The sequence below is a fragment of the Myotis yumanensis genome, unplaced genomic scaffold (genome assembly GCF_028538775.1).
Source record: "Myotis yumanensis isolate MYYU_CA2020_CCGP unplaced genomic scaffold, mMyoYum1.0.hap1 SCAF_8, whole genome shotgun sequence".
In the NCBI taxonomy this organism is placed as follows: Eukaryota; Metazoa; Chordata; class Mammalia; order Chiroptera; family Vespertilionidae; genus Myotis; species Myotis yumanensis.
The window spans coordinates 11265920-11285250 of NW_027223759.1; the positions used below are offsets into that span (position 1 = coordinate 11265920).

General features: G+C 44.2%; 1 protein-coding gene across 1 annotated transcript; it reads left to right on the top strand.

The window, feature by feature from the left end:
* The first annotated feature begins 8248 nt into the window (after positions 1-8248).
* Positions 8249-17691, top strand: LOC139015442 (cuticle collagen 2C-like). Its single transcript, XM_070423242.1, has 2 exons — positions 8249-8392; positions 17197-17691. The coding sequence occupies exons 1-2, from the start codon at positions 8249-8251 to the stop codon at positions 17689-17691; spliced, it is 639 nt and encodes a 212-aa protein (XP_070279343.1).
* The last annotated feature ends 1640 nt before the right edge of the window (positions 17692-19331 follow it).

Consider the following 19331-nt stretch of genomic DNA (forward strand, 5'->3'; position numbering starts at 1 on the left):
TGCCCGAAACCAAGGCATATGCCCTTGACCGGAATCGAATCTGGGACCCTTTAGTCCACAGGCTGACGCTCTATCCACTGAGCAAAACTGGTCAGGGCCACACCTCCTTTTTGCTCACGAAAGCCATTCTCATTTGGGGAGGGGTGCGAGAGGCGCTTTTTTTTTTTTTTTTTTTTTTTAGATTTGACATGGCCACTCTCAACAATTCTGTGTTTGGAACAAGGGGAGGAATTTTGCCTGGAGATGTACATGAGGAAGGAGCTGGAAGCCTGGATTCCATTGGCTAGTGTTTTTCCAATAGCCAGGAAATCCTTCCCGCTGCATTACAGGACCAAGACGTCATTTCAAAAAATCCCCTGAAGCTTGTATTTCCCCTTATCTTGCTGGAAAAGGGGATGGACCGGGAGCGGAAGTGATTTCTGCTTTCTATTGTCCCAATGTTTTATTCTTAGCACCAGCCGGTGTAGGGAACATTACTGACTGGGACAAAGGGAACCCCAAGTGCTGTGAAGGGCAGGACAAGGAAGTCAGGGAGGACTTTTTGGTGGGGTGATGTGGGTTCTGGATTTTTAAATAAATGAGTCACCGGAAAGGGGGATGGGCTGGGGGAGAAGCCCCTCTGTCCCTGGTGTTCTGTGTCTTCAGTTTAAGACAATTTCACGTGGAAAGAGGAAATGGGTTTCTCAAATGGTTGTCTCATTTCAAGCTTCTTTCCTTTCATTGCCCATGTCTATTCCTTTCATTTACCTGCCTATCTCCCCACTTGGCTCCCTCAGACCCTCCCTGGTCCAACCATGCTGATCTCTTAGTTCCTGGAAAGCGCTTTCTCTCCATCGCTAGGTGCCTTTGTGTCGCTGCCTGCCTCTGCCTGGACCTCCCCTCCCCCCCTTATCCTGAAGGATTCTTTCAAATTCTCCAAGAAAACAAATCCTTTAAAGAGTACGTGCATTTTATAGTTTTCTGTTCTTGAAAGTGTGTAATCTATGGGTTAGATATTTTTCTATATCCAGAATACTTGATTTTCTAGAATGTCTGGGAAGTCATTACGTAAGTGCATACAATATTACATAAACATACTTGATCTATAAAGGAGGATAAACTTTTTACGTACTTTGGAAGCATTTAAGAAACAACATTATCTTGCTAGTGAAAACATATCGTAGGAAGTACCAAAAGCACCTAACATTTAGAAATGATTGGAGTACTGTGTGAGCGTGTCACATGACATTTTGGTGTTGAAGTTTGCACTTAATTCACTTCTGAATTATTGACAAGCCCCACCCTGTACTACGTACATGGTACATCCTTGTTAAAATTTTGTTGAATTAATTTTTTTAAATGAATAATCTGAACCACATATTTGAATTGCTCTAGAGTTACCTTAACAGAAACGGGAGCCTTATTCAAAACAGACTGAGAGAAGGCCCAAGGGAGCACAGATTTTCAATTTGTGGTTTCAAACATTCACAGTTCATTGGGCACCTATTGCTCGCTCTCTTGACACTTCCACATTCAGTGTGGTACAGTTCACGGCTTTGACTTGCTTTCTTTCGCGCTTCACTGAACACGTGGGCTGAGATGTTCAAGCCCCTACAGGCGGCCTGCTCTCTGTGGTGGGTCTGAAAAGAAGACATCACTACCTGTCCGAGGCTCCCCAGAGGTGGCAACAGGCCAGCTCCAGCTTCCTGAATCTTTTCATTTTCCCCTGACGCCCTCAGAATTTGCCAGCATTCTTAGTGGTAGGCAACACAAGCAGACTCCAGCTGACTTAACCTCGTTTATTAAAATGACGTTGGGTTGCTTGTCAGGTTGCCAGGGGAGCTGGAAAACCAGGCCTGGAGCCACAGTGGCAGGGCACACACACTACCTGCAATCATGCCACATGGTGAGCGGCTGAGAATGCCATTGCCTCTGCCCTTGCCAGATGCCAGACTCCTTCACTGAAGCAGCATCCCTTCTGCTCCAGGTACAGGCTGGGGAAAGCATGCAAATGCTGCTGCCATGGTAACAGGATCTTGCTGCAGCTGCTGCTACCTCTACTGAGGGCTTCAGGGCCAATGCTTGTGTCACTAGCACTTGATTCAAACTCCAGAATGACTGCTTCTGATTGGTGGATCCTGGATCCCATGTCCATAACTACCTGCAAGGGATGCTGGGAAAGGTAGTGTCTGGTATTTCAGCTTTTGTAGTGGAAAGTGGGCTTTGCCTCTGAGAAAGAATCCAAAGAAAGGCAATTCTTCAAATATAGGCAGGACATTCAAATAGTAGGCAGCCAGCTATGAACCAAGAGGTCACTGGTTCAATTCCCGCTCAATCCCCAGTGTGGGACATGCAGGAGGCAGCCAATCAATGATTCTCTCTCATCATTGATGTTTCTGTCGCTCTCTCCCTCTCCCTTCTTCTCTGAAATCAATAAAAATTTTTTTAAAAAAGCAGTAGGCAGCCAAAAGGAATGACAATTGTCCCTGTTATGAAATAAACTATCCAACCTTCCAGAAAGAGGATAACAATCTTGATGAACACAGACAATAAAAACCATACCAACACAAAACAAAAACTGCCAATAGTAACCATGATACCAGGAGATACTTTATCCCTTTATTGCTTACCTTGAACATCCTCGCTACTGTGAGAATTATTTCAAACGTAATTGCTTAAAGTTTACTAGATTAGGAGCTTTAGCTTCATACCAATATCATCTTTAAGGAAGTTTTGTTTTTTATTTTTTTTCCTTTTTAGAAGCCTATGTTATTAGTGTGCAATTGGAATGGGTTACTTTTCCTTCATGGAGATCTTGAATTCGTACATAGAGATTATGTTTCTAGAAACTTCCAAACTGGAGAGCATCAGTCCTTCATACTTTTGTGGGGTTAATCAGCTTTTCCTTAACCCAATATAGCCCGCATTTCTGGTATTTATAAGAAATCAGGAATAGAGCCAAATGAGGCACTTCTACTTAGATTAAAATAACAAGGTGTCATATCTTACTAGATTTGTACTGTGTCACTTTGTCACCAATGGTCTCCAGTTTATTTCATTTCACTCTTACACAGACATGCAGTCTCAGAGAGCAGGGAATGTGGCATATTGGTGCGAAAAGGAGAGAGTGATGTGGTGGGAAGAGTGAGAAGCCAGGGAGCTTCTTGAATCGTGTTGGATGAGCTATTTTACCCTCCAGAGAGCACCCACCTGGCTTAATCCTGCTGATATTGGTCCAATTATTTCAGATAGCTCAGCATAGTCCAAACACTATCACAACGAATGAATTGGGGATTGTTCTAATATAATTTTCATCTTTCCATTGACAATAGCAAGTCTCAACCAAGGTAGCATAGGGAGTAGGTCAATGAGACAGAAGACAATTACCTTCTATACTTAGTTTACAACATTGTTTAATTAGTCAATTAATCAATTCACCGTATAATCATTTATTAAGAACCTTGTGTGTACAGGTGCTACACTAAGTGCTTTACATTTATCACACCATTTAAGATCCCTCTAACAATCCTATCCAATGATGTAGATCTAATTCCTTCCCTCATTGGAGAGATAAGAAAAGGCAGAAGGAGGATTTGGTTCCATATCATTTTGACTCCAAAATCTGTGATTCTATTCACTGTCCCTCATGATTTTTAGTGCTTTGGGTAGTGAGGTGACTGAAAGACAGTGTTTACCCGCAGTGGTGGGTGGGTATCATAAAAGAAAAGAGACATCACCACACTGTGAGGTCCATCTTATAAACACTATTATAAACAGGAGCCCAAAGGAGAGATTCTAACCTGGCCTGAGGTCTGGATAGGAGGGTATTTTTGTAAGAGTTAAAACTTGAGCTCATTGATGAAGGATGACCAAGATGTTTCCACAGGAAGAGCATTTGTGCAAGCCTGGCGGTGTGAGAGCCTGTTGGCATGGCTGTATTTTGTTTGGCACTACGAATGGCTAAGATAACAGAAATTTATTTTCTTATAGTTCTGGAGGCTGGGTGTCCAAGATCAAGGTGTTGGCCGGGTTGGGCCTCTCTTTCTGACTTGCCCATGGCACCATCTCTGTGTCCTCACATAGCCTTTTTTCTCTGCATGAGGAGAATGAGAAAGAGATCTCTGGTGCCTCTTCCTCTTCTTATGAGGACTCTAATAACTCAAGAGAGGAGAGAGTTTCAAGGACTGTTTAAGGAAAGACAAATATCAACAAAGATAAGGGTTGACATGTGTTCTTTGAAGCTGGCAATCCTGTGACCTTGGCAAGGGCAAGGAAGTGCCAAGGCTGGAAATTAGACTGCAGTGAGTTCAAGGATGAGCAAGAAGAGGGACCACATGTCTATACGAAAGCATGGTCTCCAGGAGTTTGGTAGCTCCTACTATCTCTGTCTGTAATCCTAGGTAAACCATTTTGGGCAGACTCCCCCAGGGATGAACATAGTATGTGGCACAGCAGGTTCACAAAAACACTGCTGGAGGGCCATACTCTGCTATGCTGCTAGCTTAGGCATAGAGTTAGGTCAACCCTATCTGACTAGCGAGGCAGCCTTATACAGTGGCATGAGCAACATTTATTTAGAGCAGGGGTCCTCAAACTACGGCCCGCGGGCCATGCGGCCCCCTGAAAACATTTATCCGGCCCACCGGGTGTTTTTGCCGCCGCTGCCTGTTGCTTAGCAGCCGACTAGTTTTTTTTTTAAAACTATAGTCTGGCCCTCCAATGGTCTGAGGGACAGTGAACTGGCCCCCTGTTTAAAAAGTTTGAGGACCCCTGATTTAGAGCTTTCTAGGTGCCAGGCATTGTGCTAAACCCTATACATATATTTTCTCATGCAATTTTCATAGCAACCGTATGAATTAAGGCAGTAATATTGTGATACTCATTTTTCTTTTGGAGAAACTGAGCTATAGTTTCAAACATAGGTAATCTGACTCCAGAACTCAAGCCCCCAGCTACCATGCCTTGTGGCTCCTGTTCTACCATCTGCCAGCACTGGGTACAAACACCTGGATCCGCCCTGCGGAGACTTGAGAAACTAACCTGAGCTGTCTGGGCCTCAGTACCCTAATATGCAACTTGTGGTCTTTGGAGCAGATGATTCTCTCAGGTGCTTTTTGCCTCTGATGGGTTATACTAAATTACACCCTAGTTTCGTGGCCTGGCTTTAACCTCTACAGAAAAGTCAACCAGAAGTTGTCAGTCAAGACCAGTCATCAGAAAAAATTAAAAAAAAAAAAAAAAAAAGACCAGTCATCAGGACCATGAGAAGGTCCTATACACCACTCCTTAGTTATGTATGTGGAATCCCTCCCAGCAGTTGATGGATGACTGAGAGGGTTGATGTAGCGTCCATTCCAGATGGGGTGGTTGTGGGGTAGAGGGAGGCCCTGCCTCTGCCCCATGTCGCTGTTTTCATTCATTGGCTAGGTTGTGAGGAGTTGTCTGGCTGAGGGTTGGCGATTAAATATTTCATTGAGGAGAACAATCACCTTGGTCATCAGAACAGTTGTTGAAGGGTTTAACACTGCCAAGGCTGCCATGAATATGCAAGGGCCTGGGCTAATTTTTCTTGCAGGGCCCCTGTCTATATAAAAATTTTGACTAAAAACATACCACACCTATCTATGGATCCATGTGAGGCCCATATGATTTGTCAGTAAAGATTTAGAACAGTGGGTAGAGAAGAGATGTATGTATTTACTTATTGTCTAATTGGTCACTTGAAGATCCTTGTTCAGGTGTGGGAACCATCTCTTTGTGGTCTTTATGGCCAAACGTTCTGTTCTTGGCTAAGTTTGTATCTTCCATGAGGAAAAGGTAGCAACACTGTTATTAGTCACAATGCCATGTCTATTCAGAACCTATTTGGGTTGAAACAATATAGATCTCTCAGTCTCTGCAGTCCTCCAATTCCATTTGTTCAATGCTGATTACAGCATTACTCATGACCCTGCATCATCCATCATGCTGCCTATAAATATTGGCTTCCAATGACTGGTTCAGAGGTTGTTATCGTGCCTCATTGAGGGTGAACACAAATGCAAAGTCATACTCAGGGTACGCAGGAAAATGTGAATGATAATTTGGTTTTTGGTCATGCACAGAATTTTATAGCACAAGGTGAACACACCTTCCAATTGTGTCTTCTTTTGAAGTTTTTAGGTCATTAACACTGCATTTCTAGAATATGATCTCCTTCAGCAATGAATGCATCTCTGTCTTCCGTACACCACCCAAGCTGGGAGGAGAGGCGAAGATCTCCTGGGCAGATAGAGAAGAGTGGTAGAGTGGTCTCATTCATGTAAGAAACGTGTGTCCCATGCCAGGCAAAGCTTAACACTGACCTAGGAGAGCGTGATGTCACCACTTCAATTGGAGGCAGGGGATGACATCCCTTGGAACTGCCTGTTGGTGGTGGGAGCACAAGCGGTGTGGGAGGGGGTGCACTAGATACAGCACACCTGCTTCCACTCCTGCTTCCCTCAGTGCTGTTAGTGGAGGCAGCACTTTGGTCAGAACATGCACAGGCTAGAGGCCGTGCATGGGCCTGCACATGTGGCTCAGACCCTAGGTCAGTGGTGGTCTGTATTGTTTTCTGTTGCTGCCATAACAAATAACTACGTATTTAGTGGCTTAAAACAGCACTCATCTATTATCCCACAGTCACATGGGTCAGAAGTCCAGGCAAACATGGCTTGGCTGGTTCTCTCTTCCAGACCTCACACGTCCGAAATCAAAACGTGGCAGGGCTGTTCCTTTCTGCAGACTCTGGAGATGAATCCACTTACGAGCTCATTCAGATTGTTGGAAAAATTCAGTGCCAGGCAGTTAGAAGAATGGGACTCCATTTCCTTGCTAGTTGCTGACCAGGAGTCAGTCTCAGCTTCTGGAGGCCACTGCCTCCAATGGATGTGGTGACATCACGCTCTCCTGGGTCAGTGTTAAGCTGGCTCATCTTCAAAGCCAGCACACCAGGTCGAGTCCTCTTACTTTGAATCTCTCTGATTTTCCCTCCTGCCTCATTTCTCTTCTGCTTCCAGTGGGAGGAAGTGCTCTGCTTTTAAGGACTCATGAGATTAGATTGGGCCCATCTGGATGATCTAGGACACTCTCCCTAGGTAAGGTCTGTACCTTAATTATATCTGCAAAGTCCCTTCTGCCATGTAACATGACAGATTTAGGGGTTCCAGGGACTGGAATGTGAACATCTTTGGGAAACATTATTCCACTCACCACAAAGATTGCCATTAGTCCTAGGCCCTGAATTTATCCTGAACTCATCCTGTATTTGATATGAGTGAACTTCACCCCAAATCAGCATGTCAGTGCCATTCTGGCAGTCCAATACTGTGTGAACACATGAAAGAGATATCCTTCTGGCCAGCAGGGAAAATCCACCTGCCAGGCCACCCTCTTGGAATGAGGCCTGCCCATGGGGCCTGGGACTGATACATGGGCATGATCCCAGAGCTCCTTGGACCACGTGGTCCTTTCCTCATGTAGGTAGGGGGTGGGGATAGAGGGTTAGGAAGTTGGATAATATCCCAAAAGGTAGAAATAGGAACTGGGGTCAATAGGTCCTGTCTGGGCTCCTACTGATGATTCTGGGTGTTCCCAGATGATTCTGGGTGCTCCCAGACAATGGAGGAGAACTCAAGGAAGGCATTCCAAAGTGCAGGGTAGATGGCCAGGGTAGAGGCCCTGCTTGCCTGGTTTTAAGGCAAGGCAGTACTGCTTCTAGCATAAGCTGATAGGAGCTTAACTTTCTTATTCTTTGTGTAATATCTCTACAGAGTGAAACTCAATGTCCTGTTGGGGTTTTGTCCTGACCAGCAGAGGTGTTGCCAGAGAGCACAGGGGCTTTCATTTCAGCCAATCTTGGTTCAAGTCCTGGGTATCCTCCATATTTGCTGGATGCCCTGGGGTAGGTTACTTAGGTGCATGGAGCCTCATCTCTTTACCTGTAGAGTCAACTGAAGGCAACCACAGTGAACACTGGCACTCACAGTGCTGGCAGATACCAAAACTGCTTTCCACTCACATCTGCCCCTTATTTCCACCTTTTAAGGCTGTGATGATCAGGCGAGATGGCGTGTGTACAAACACCGGGAATACAACAAGAACTCCATAAATCTCAACAACAAGCATTGACTGAGCCTAGTGGTGGGCTGATAAAAGGTTGGCAACTGGCTTTCTGGGGGAGGAGAGGAGGTGAACTTGTAGCATTTGACAGTTTTCCTCTCACCACGGCTAGTTTCAAGCTACCAACATGGCGTCACTGGATGGGGATTTGGGAAGAGAAGCTAACAGTCAGATCTTTTGGGCAGATGGGAAGCAGCTTCAGTACCCCCTGGGCGAACTCATATTATGTGCCAGGACTGTGTTCAGGGCAGGAGACACAGTGATGAATACGGTGGATTTTATAGTTCTTTTTTGAGCACTCTTTTCCTTTCCTCAACCAAGGGTGCAAGCCTCCGAAATACTTTGTAAATAAGATGTAGTTCTAGGTAGAGAAGCAAGAACCCAATAACCCCTCAAGGTGTCTCACAGCTCTTGCCTGAATCAGTAGAGGAAGTATTTCTGGCTTCTTTGCAAGCCAGCAGTCTTGTTTTCATAGAGCTGAGTGGGGATATGATTGAGGCCAGAAATGCTGCTCCTCTCATTGGTTTGGGGTTTGGTGTTGGTGGAGACATGTCATTTCCTGGAGGCCCACTCAGCAATGCTAAGAGGGGAAGGTGCTGGCTCATCCGTTTATTAGCACGGGGACCGAATGACCCTGGTGAGAGCCAGTCATTTCCCAGTTGTATGAGGTCGCACCCCTAACCACGTCCACGCTTCATTCTCCCAGGGCCCTTCAACGATGCTGGGGATTCCATTATGACTAGCACCTGGTATTCTTAATAGAATTTAACTGTTCTCAAAGTGGAAAGAATATTTTTTGAAGATTGTATAATGTTTAAAAAAATCTATGTAGAGTAATTGGAAATGTGTAAACTGGTAAAACTAGAGGGCAAGGAGTAGGTTGTCTCTACCTCATTATCTTGAGTCACTTGAATTCATATACTGTAAGTTGCTTTATATCATTTCTCAGAAGCCAATATTTTTTTTCTGGTTAAGTTTCCATATAAGGTGATATGAAGGGGAAAAAAAGCATAATGCAAGTATTATTGTTATTGGTGTTTAAAAAGTGCCATAAAAAATAGAGTTAATATCTGGCTACTTAATATTATACCCAATTGGAATTTTAAAAATATTTTTTAATCTTTTTAAAAAATATATTTTTATTGATTTCAGAGAGAAAGGGAGAGGGAGAGAGAGATAGAAACATCAATGATGAGAGAGTATCATTGATTGGCTGCCTTCTGCATGCCCCACACTGGGGATTAAGCCCACAACCTGGGCATGTGACCTCCTGGTTTATAGGACGACATTCAACCAATGAGCCATGCTGGTCAGGCTTAATCTTTATTGTTGAAAGTATTACAGATGTCCCCTGGGGTCCTGATGGATGTGTGTGTGTATGTGTATGTGTGTGTGTGTGTGTGTGTGTGTAAAGTTATAATAAACTTTATTTGGGATTTTTGAGATTACTTAATTCATTTTTAAATCACATTTAGAAAATTAAAATGTGTGTTTAATATGACTTAAAGCTACATACCCAATTTTTGGAATAAAGGACAAACCCAGAATTTCAAAATGGATCTACAACCTAAATAGAAAGAACAACTTAAGACGTAAGAAGAAGAGAAAGTAGAAAACAGCTGCAGTTTATTTTTGGAGCAGCCTGGGTATGGGTGAGGGTGCTCTCATTTCACCAATGTACAGTTGCCAGGTAATTTGCTTCTAAGTTTTTCCGTTTTAGACAACTCTAATTGATTTCTCAGGTGTCAAGGATTTGACACATTGTGAGTTAGTTTCTGCATTTATTATAGAAAATATATCCTTTTCCAGGTTAGAGCTTTTGGGTTCAATATAGTATATGTATAGTAAGAATCAGATCAACATTTTGCTCCAATTTAAAAAATCTCATTCACTTTCATGTTGTTGCTTAACGTCTCAAGACAATGTTGATAATTATGATTGTATAATTACAATAAAAAATAAAGTTATCGAGTACTTTTTGTATAGGTATTATTACTCTCTGTTTCTGATATGAACATTTAAGGGCGAAATGATATTCTAGAATTTGGCCAAGATTGACAAGATATGGAAACAGGAAAACATGGTGTTATGAGGTCAGTGAATAGTATAAATTTAATCAAGAACAACCAAGTTAAAATGCCAAAATGTCATTTTAAGAGGATAGCCTTGAATGCTAGGGTAAAGTGCTTGCATCTTAAAATCATCAATAATTTCCTTTTGTCTGAAAAGTTAAAAGGAGGGAGAAGGTGGTAATGATGGTGTGATAGGATCAGGAGAATATTTTTTAGATATATGTAGAAATATGTAAGTGGAAGACTGGGAAAAATCTGAGAAAAAAAGATGAGTTAGGTCATCAGGTAAAATAGAAAACTCCTGGTTATATTTAAATTTCAGATAAGCAACAAATATTTACTTTTTTATTATTTTTTATTTTTAAAAAAATATTTATTTTATTGATTTTTTACAGAGAGGAAGGGAGAGGGATAGAGAGTTAGAAACATTGATGAGAGAGAAACATCAATCAGCTGCCTCCTGCACACCTCCCACTGGGGATGTGCCCGCAACCCAGCTACATGCCCTTGACCGGAATAGAACCTGGGACCTTTCAGTCTGCAGGCCGACGCTCTATCCACTGTGCCAAACCGGTTAGGGCAACAAATTTTTTTTTTTTTTTAATATATTTTATTGATTTTTTACAGAGAGGAAGGGAGAGAGATAGAGAGTTAGAAACATCGATGAGAGAGAAACATCGATCAGCTGCCTCCTGCACATCTCCCACTGGGGATGTGCCCGCAACCCAGGTACATGCCCTTGACCGGAATCGAACCTGGGACCTTTCAGTCCGCAGGCCGACGCTCTATCCACTGAGCCAAACCGGTTTCGGCCAACAAATATTTCTTAACAATAAGTATGTCTCATGTGATATCTGAGAAATATTTGGGACATACTTATACGAAACAAGTATTTGGCCCTGGCCAGTGTGGCTCAGTTGGTTGAGCATTGTCCCATGCACAGAGAGGTCATCGGTTCTATTCTTGGTCAGGGCACATGCCCAGGTTGCAGGCTCGCTTCACAGTAGAGGGTATGCAGGAGGCAACCGGTCAATGTTTCTCATTGATGTTTCTATCTCTCTCTCTCCCTTTCTCTTTCTCTGAAATAAATAAGAACATATTTATTGTCTGTGTCCATGGGTTATGCATATATGCATATAAGTTCTTTTGTGTGGTGAGGGCCTGGGGGGCAGATGTGGAGTGGAAAGGGTCAATGGGAGAAAATGGGGACATCGGTAATATTTTCAGCAATAAAGATAAATAAAATACGTATTTTTAAAAAAGTATTTGTAGTTTATCTAAAATCCATACTTATTTGCATTTCCCGTATTTTTATTTGTCAAATCTGGCAACCCTATTTGGGAGGCTACTGCAAGTAAGAGGTAAGAAAGGTGAACCAGGCCACTGCAAGAGGAAACTGACAGAGGAGTGTGGATACGAAAGAACTGAAAAGTAAAATTGATAGAATTTGGCACCTGATAAGAGAAAATGATGTGGCTTGAAGTGCTATAATGTGGAATTTCACAGAAATGAGCCAGAACCTAATCAACTAATTTTCTAATGAAACATTCATGTATTTCAAGGAAAAACATTGGCTAACTTGACATACAATCATGATTCTGTGAACTGATAGCCTTGATGAGTACGTTGAAAAACATCATTGCAATTTTAAGTTAAATCAAATTAAACATTGAATAAAAGTTTCATTATTTGAAGAGCACAATGTTCACAAATGTATTGTGCAGTTTAAATATTTTATTAATAGCATTCGGGATATAAGTTTGCTTTTTCATAACCCAAAATGAATTATTGTGGCTTGCATTCTCTCAATGCATTTAAAGTTGTACCCTAAATCAAACAACAGCTGTGTGTTCCATTTCTTCTGAGAAAACAATCTTTGAAAATGAATCTGTTATCAAGCTGGGCAAAGTTACTTGTGCCTCATATAAATCAGTAGTAGGATTAAAGGATTTTTCACAAAAATCCTGCATTAAAATTATTAGACAATATTCACATGTTATTTTAAGATAGTAAACTGGACCATAAAAATTTAAGACTCTGATTTCTAGATATCTCTATTTCTGAACATACATAGATATATCTTATATTTCAAGATGTTAGAATTAATTAGAAATTACAACAATGTCCCAAGGACCCTTTAAACTCTCATAAAGCCCATTAAAATTTATCCAATAATATTTATTAGTTACCTTTTGTGGATACAGTCTCTACTGACTACTTGCAAGGAAGACATTCCTTCTCCTCATAATCTTTTTTATTTATTTTTTTATTGACTTCAGAGAAGAAGGGAGAGGGAGAGAGAGATAGAAACATCAATAATGAGAGAGAATCATTGATTGGCTGCCTCCTACATGCCCCACACTGGGGATCAAGCCCACAACCCGGGCATATGCCCTGACGGGAATGGAACCGTGACCTCCTGGTTCATAGGTCAATGCTCAACCACTAAGCCATGCCAGCTGGGCTCTCCTCATAATCTTAAAGAAAAAAATCAATTATGAAGCAGTGAAGTTATTTTAGAAAATTCAGATACAAAGCTACGTTTCCCCATTTTCCTGCCATCTCTTCCCCTGTCTGCTGCTATAGCCAGTCACCTGTCACAGAACAGAAACCACACCAACTATTTGAGCAGAGATTTATACCTAAAGAATTGCTAACTCTGGGAAATGGGGATTGGGGCAATGAAGCTGGTTCCGAAAGTCTTGGGAAAAAATTGCCAAGCGGATTTAGCTGATGCTAATGGAAGTGAGTCTGGAGTGATGTTCACACAAACATGGAGCAGACAGGAAAGGGCAAGTCCCTTCTTCCTGCTTCAGCCTTGCAGTCTCTTTTTAGCACCTTCTATTGGCAGAGCCTATCATGGATCTGGTCATCAAAAGTAGAAATGTAGTTTTCAGACTCCTAGCCTCAGCATTGTTGTGCCCAGATTTCAAGATTCCCAAGAAACCACATCAGGGAGCCAATTCGATGTAAAAACATAAGAATCTGTATTCAAGCTAGCTAGCTTGGGCCCCCCATCCATATCAAGGTAAAACCAAATGGCTGAGCGCCCCAACCCCCCCCCGAAGACCGGTTATATAGGGGGGGGTTGGAGAAAGGGGAGGAGAAAGAACTGTGCTCTGCCGCCTGGGTGTGGCTAGCAGAGTAGGATGTGGCCCCCTACCCTGGGGCAACCTAGCCCTCGCCCTTTCATTCCCCCCTTTGTCTTGGAACTTCCGGCTCAATCATGAGACGGACTGATTCCACCGTTGCTAGAGGCCCGTACTGGGCATATTTTAACAAATGGTCTGGTGGAGGGGAAAGAAACCATTTTAGCTTTAACAATTTCTATTGAAATAGGATTTTTCTTCTTAAAATTCCTCCATGGCTATTAAAAAGCCAAATCAAGATTAATTTATTTACTGTCCTGATGTTTGCATAAACACAACAAGAATGGTGATTGACTACCTTTGCTGGAATCTCATGGTTGAATCTTAATGTGCCCCGTAGGGCCAGGAAGCCACGCCATCCAGCTGCCATCAGGCCCGCCTGCAGTATCTGCTGAGTTAGGTGAATTCTTCACCTGTATTCCACCTGAGCCCACGCTCCAGGCTTTAAGGCCCATTTCAGTAGCTCTCCTACCCATTGCGGTCCAGAGTGTGTGGGGGTTTTGCAGGAACGTAGAGGCATTCCTACTGCTCCCCTTCTTACCAACCGCCAGTGATGGTAGGGTATTGGTCTGACACTCCAGCGCCAGCCATCTTCAGGGCTTCCAAGCAGGATACCAGGCTTTCTTCGTGGCATTCTTACTGGCTTCAAGTCTTTAGAGCTCAGATAGGGCTCTTTAAAACATGATACTCCAGTCAAAGTTTTCCGTTAATAAAACCACTATTCGGAACCGGTTTTATTGAATCTATGCAAAGAAATGTATTGCTATGTTAGCATTGCCAAATTTCGGAGGAATTGCATAAGAAGAAAGACATATTGATCTACTCTAAGATTTGCTGACTTTTCTTGTCAATTTCTTTTAATTGTTGGTATTAAATTTTCTTTTTATGCATAACTATGCCTTAGACCTTCTATTCTAAACAGGCTGTTTTTCAGACTACCCCTGACATGGGCATGGTCATAAAGGCCTGCAAGCAGTATACAGGCTGCCAACTGTTAGCTGTCTCTCAACAGAGACCAAAACCTGATGGGCACTGTTCCCTGCCCAGGTGGGCACCTGCCCTCTTGGCAGCTAGGCACCTTTTACTTTTTGGGGTTCACCCCACATAGTATTCTTCCAGGACAGCCAACATACATTCAAACCTGCAAGAGAATTAAAGGTCAATATAACACATCAATACAATGAAACATAATATAGGCATCATGGCCGCTTTAGGCAGCCACATCTTCTGCTACTAAATATGTGATACTAAAGTCTATTTTTTGACCTTCCTATGAATTGTCCTTGTCTCTTTGGAGCCATGTCCATGAAGATGCAGGCATTATCTAAGTCTATTCAATGTTACTAGCATCGGGCAGGTCGAGCATGCCATAGCAGGTTGCGTTGATCTCGATCGATGCTCCATTTGGTAATGAAGTCTTTCCGGATCATGGATGGGTCCGCTGACCGGACGTGGGTGTGATGGACCCAGGTCGCACGTGCAGGGCTGCCAGGGCCTCGTCTATGGCAGACAGTTAGTCAGGCAGCAGGTCCAGGAGACAGGTGGCCAGAAACACACCCCCGGCAAAGCAGCTTACCAGGCTCAGGACTTTCTGGCAGAAGGCTGAGGCTTCCGGGCTGGCTCCCGGTCGGCGTAGCACACAGATGGGCACCAGACTGCAGATGAGTGTGAGCACCAGCAGGAGCACCAGGGCCCCATGGTGGCCGGCTGCTTCAGTGACTCTCAGATCTTGCGAGGGTTTCATTCCATGGCCCTCACCAGGTTCAGCAACCAGGCCTTTTTTAAGGGAATGCGCTAGGATCAAACCCTTTCAGTACATTAGACCAGCTTCATTCCTGCCTATTTTTATGGATTTTAAGGTCCATTGTTTTCCTTAATTAGTATTGGCCTGTATTATCTAATTCAGTACAGGCAGGGGGAAGGGCCATTAAATCTTTGAACTGTGAGCTTCATCCTTAAATGTTACTAGAAAAGCCACAAAATACCTTTTAAATTACCCCAGAATTCCAAAATCCCAACCCAGCACAGAATATCACATAGAAAATCAAAGTTCCCAGTAAACAATAGAGATGCTTATAAACATTAAATAAACATTTACACTTACACCTTTTTAGTGAACAAGTATTTTTACAGCCTTGGGCTCTTGAGCAGATAACAGGAACACCACCCGAGTCCCCTGATTGGGGGCCTGACAGGAACAGATGTGAGGGTCTTCCCTTTCCCACATCTCAGGACAGGATTCTTGACCTATGTCTTATTTAGATAGAAATGGTATTTATCACAAACAAACAAACAAATTCAAAACCAAGAAAATCAAGGCCAGAAGTACCCTCTGATGTTTTAGGGGTACCAAGGAAGGAGAAGTTAGGCAGTGTCCAGCCTTTCTCACAATCCACCACCAGTGACCAGTTCCAGCTTACTGGTCTATTATCCATTTAACATTTCTTTCCTCCCATTACACTAAAGCCATGCTTTCCAGTTAAAACTTTTAGCCTTAATTTTTAGGTGACATGTAAATAATTAACATTCCTCAGATTAACAATATATTCAAAATTTTTAAGAGACATAGAAATTTTCAAAATGCAATGTTTAAAGATAAAGTCCATCTGTAATAAAGTGAAAATAAGCCCTAAGCTCCAGTTAGCATTGTTAGGCATGCCCATGAAATTAGCGGTACCCAGGAAATAAACGCCTGGGGGCCATTTCTTTCTCCACTTCATCTGACATTCAAAATATACTAGGCTACATAGCCAATCGGCTTTCTATTTTGACCAGCACCCTCTTGTGTTGCTCCTTGGCTGCCTCAGGCCAGGCCACTTGGTGCAGCCTTAGAATGGAAAACGCATTGACATCCAGAACTAATGTCAGCATTTTACCAGAATTTACCTTTTCTACCTGAAATAATTGTACTTTAGAAATTGGATTACTGCTATCAGTTCCTTTTAAAGACTTGGTTATAACCTTTAATTGTCTTTAGTTTAAGGAAAGCAGGGTTTTCTAGATTTAAGAGATTAGTTTAAAAATAAATCCGCGAAGCAGGCACGCTTGCAGCCTCCGAAAATTTTGCTTTAAAGCTCCACCCCCGACTAAATCAGAGGGCGGGGCCTTTGCTGTTTCAAGATGGCGGCCCCCAGGGGCACGGCAATCCATGTGGCCAACATGGCGGCAGCCAAGTTATGCAGCTTCTAAACTGTTCTCTGATAGCAATACTAGTAGAAAGCTGATTTCAAAGGAGCCACCTCTTGGCCGCTTGAATGTTGGTTGGCAAGAGGTGTAGCCATTGAAATGCAAATTAACATTTCTAAAGATGACTGCAGGCGGAATTGGACCACCTGCATGCTAGGGAAAGGGCGTGTCTGCCCTGCTCTCCACCAAAAAAAGGTGTAACTTCAGATTTAAAAAAGATTTTAAACTTTTAGCTGGTAAGTTAAACATTCAGTTCTTTAGATTTTTCATCAGGTAAACTAGAGCAAACCATTTCTTTATCTCCAATGGGCTCTGGAAAACCACATTCGAGTCCGGTAAACAGACTCTGGCCCCTCTGGTCTTTTTTTTTTTTTTTTTTTCCCTTCTTTCAGATGTAAATTGATTACATTCCCCAGGACCATCCCTTCAAGACCAAAATAGTTCTGGGCCTCTACTCTGCATACAGCAAAAGTTCGGCCCAGCCCAAAACTATGCTCATTCGTTTTTAAACTGGCCCTTCTCCCTTTACACGTGCACAGAAATCCCGGATGCATTTTAAAACTTTTACATTTCTAGCTGGGGCGATCTCCATGGGAAGAGGCCAGCTCGCGCGGCCGCCGCCGCCGCTAGGTGTCCGGCCCTCAGGCTCCGCGGGGGACCCTTCCCAGACCTTCCCCCGGACCCGACGCTGCCGGGGGCCTCGCTGCTCCGGCATCCCGCAAGCGACCCGCCGGCCTTGCTCCCCTGTGCTCCGCCCAGCTCCACTCGCTCGACACAAGCCCCCAGGGGTCAACACCCTGCCGCCGCCACCGCGGCCATGCTCCGCGAACGAGCTTGTCCGCGCCCGGCCCGAGCCTCCAGGGCCGCCCCCCGAAGGCGCGCCACCGCTCAAGGTGCTGAGCGCAGGCTGCGGGGCTCGGGCTGCCCGGGCTGCCGCCGCCTCTCCCGGCCTCCGGCCTCTTCCAGGCCACGCCGCTCGGGCTCTGGCTCCGGCCCAGCGCCTGCCGCCGACCGGGCCGGAGGCCGAGCCTCCAGGGCCGCCGGCGCCGCAGCCGAGCCACCCGGCCCGCGGCGTGGCCGGGCTCCGGGGCAGCCGCGCGCCGCTCCCGCACGCCTGCCCCCGGCTGCAGAGCAAGCGGCTCCCGGGGCCTCAGGCACAGTGACACCCGATCACCCTCCCTGCCTGGGAGGCGCGCGGGCGGGCAGGGACCTCTTCTCTGCTTCCACATTCACATATTTTCACCAGACATTTATTCAGAATAACTTCCCAAAGTGAGTCCACAGAAAACAAAAACACAGACAACAGGGCCCGAAACAGCCTTCCAATTCCATGGAAGAAACAGACGGCGGCATTATGCCAAACCTTTTCAGATTGGGATTTCTACAGACCCCTCGACCTCGGGAGCAAAGCTACCAATACAGATGGCGAAGCTACTCGCCTACAGATCCCCCGACCTCGGGAGCAAAGCTACCAATACAGATGGAGGATCGAGGCGTCCCCCGACTCCTCCCGCCCTTTGACCTCCATGTGCGTCCACGGTCAATGTGGGCGAATACAGATTTCAGAAGTGAGCTCACACAGAACAGACAAACACAAGACACTTACCGCGGTCATGCAGATTCTACGAATTGGGGAAGTCCCTACATGGTCTTGGGAACCCCGGGCGAGCCCCCAAATGTTGTGCCCAGATTTCAAGATTCCCAAGAAACCACATCAGGGAGCCAATTCGATGTAAAAACATAAGAATCTGTATTCAAGCTAGCTAGCTTGGGCCCCCCATCCATATCAAGGTAAAACCAAATGGCTGAGCGCCCCAACCCCCCCCCCGAAGATCGGTTATATAGGGGGGGGTTGGAGAAAGGGGAGGAGAAAGAACTGTGCTCTGCCGCCTGGGTGTGGCTAGCAGAGTAGGATGTGGCCCCCTACCCTGGGGCAACCTAGCCCTCGCCCTTTCAAGCATCACAACACATAGTATAGTTGAGCTGAGTTGAGTTGAGCTGAGCTGAGCCAAGAGACTGTAACTTAATGACTGGCACAGCTCCTAAATGCCTCTCTTGACTCACCTCTGGCCTTCTCCAATGGGAGCTCCACCCTGCACCACAGTAATGTTTCCAAAGCCCTACAAAGCTTCCTAGGATCTCAGAATAAAGGCAAAGATCCCCACTGTGACCCACAGATCTTGCATGATTTGCCTCCTTCACACACATCCTGGACCACTATCTCTCTTGCAGCCTATTGGCCTCCCTTCCAACCCTTGAATGTGCCCCATTCTCTTCTTTTTCTGGGCTTTTGCACTTACTACTCCCTGTGCGTGAAATGGTCTTCCCCTTCTCTTTGCCTAGTTTTGTCCTGTTCAATGTCGATATCTCAGTTTAAGAATAATTATTTCTTTAGAGGAGTGCCTTTTGCTTCCTAGACTAGATAATGTCTCTATAGTATAAACATTTCCAGGCTCCCTTGCTTCTCTTTATGATTTGAAATTGCGTTGTTGTATCTGACTAATGTCTGTTTCCTCACTATATTATGAGCAACAGAAGTGTAGGGATAAATGTTTGTTTTGCTCACTACTATTTTCTCAGTGCCTACAAGGTATCTGTCAGGTAGTAGGTACTCAACAAATATTTATCACTTGGTTGAATGGCTAAACCAAATTATTTTGTGAGGAAGAAGGATTTATTATCATAATTCAGGATGATATTTCTGCAATGCCTGTCATTTCATTATAAAGAAAAAACAGGTGCTAAGGAGCACTCTGAAAATGTCAAGTTTTTAGAGTCTAGGTTTAAGGCACTGTTCCAAACA

What these genes read in the sequence shown, in the direction of transcription:
- LOC139015442 (XM_070423242.1), top strand. Translation starts at nt 8,249, where the DNA reads ATGGCGTCACTGGATGGGGATTTGGGAAGAGAAGCTAACAGTCAGATC. An exon ending in GAGACACAGTGATGAATACG is followed by an intron (nt 8,393 to 17,196) that starts GTGGATTTTATA and finishes GACCCTTCCCAG; the next exon opens with ACCTTCCCCCGGACCCGACG.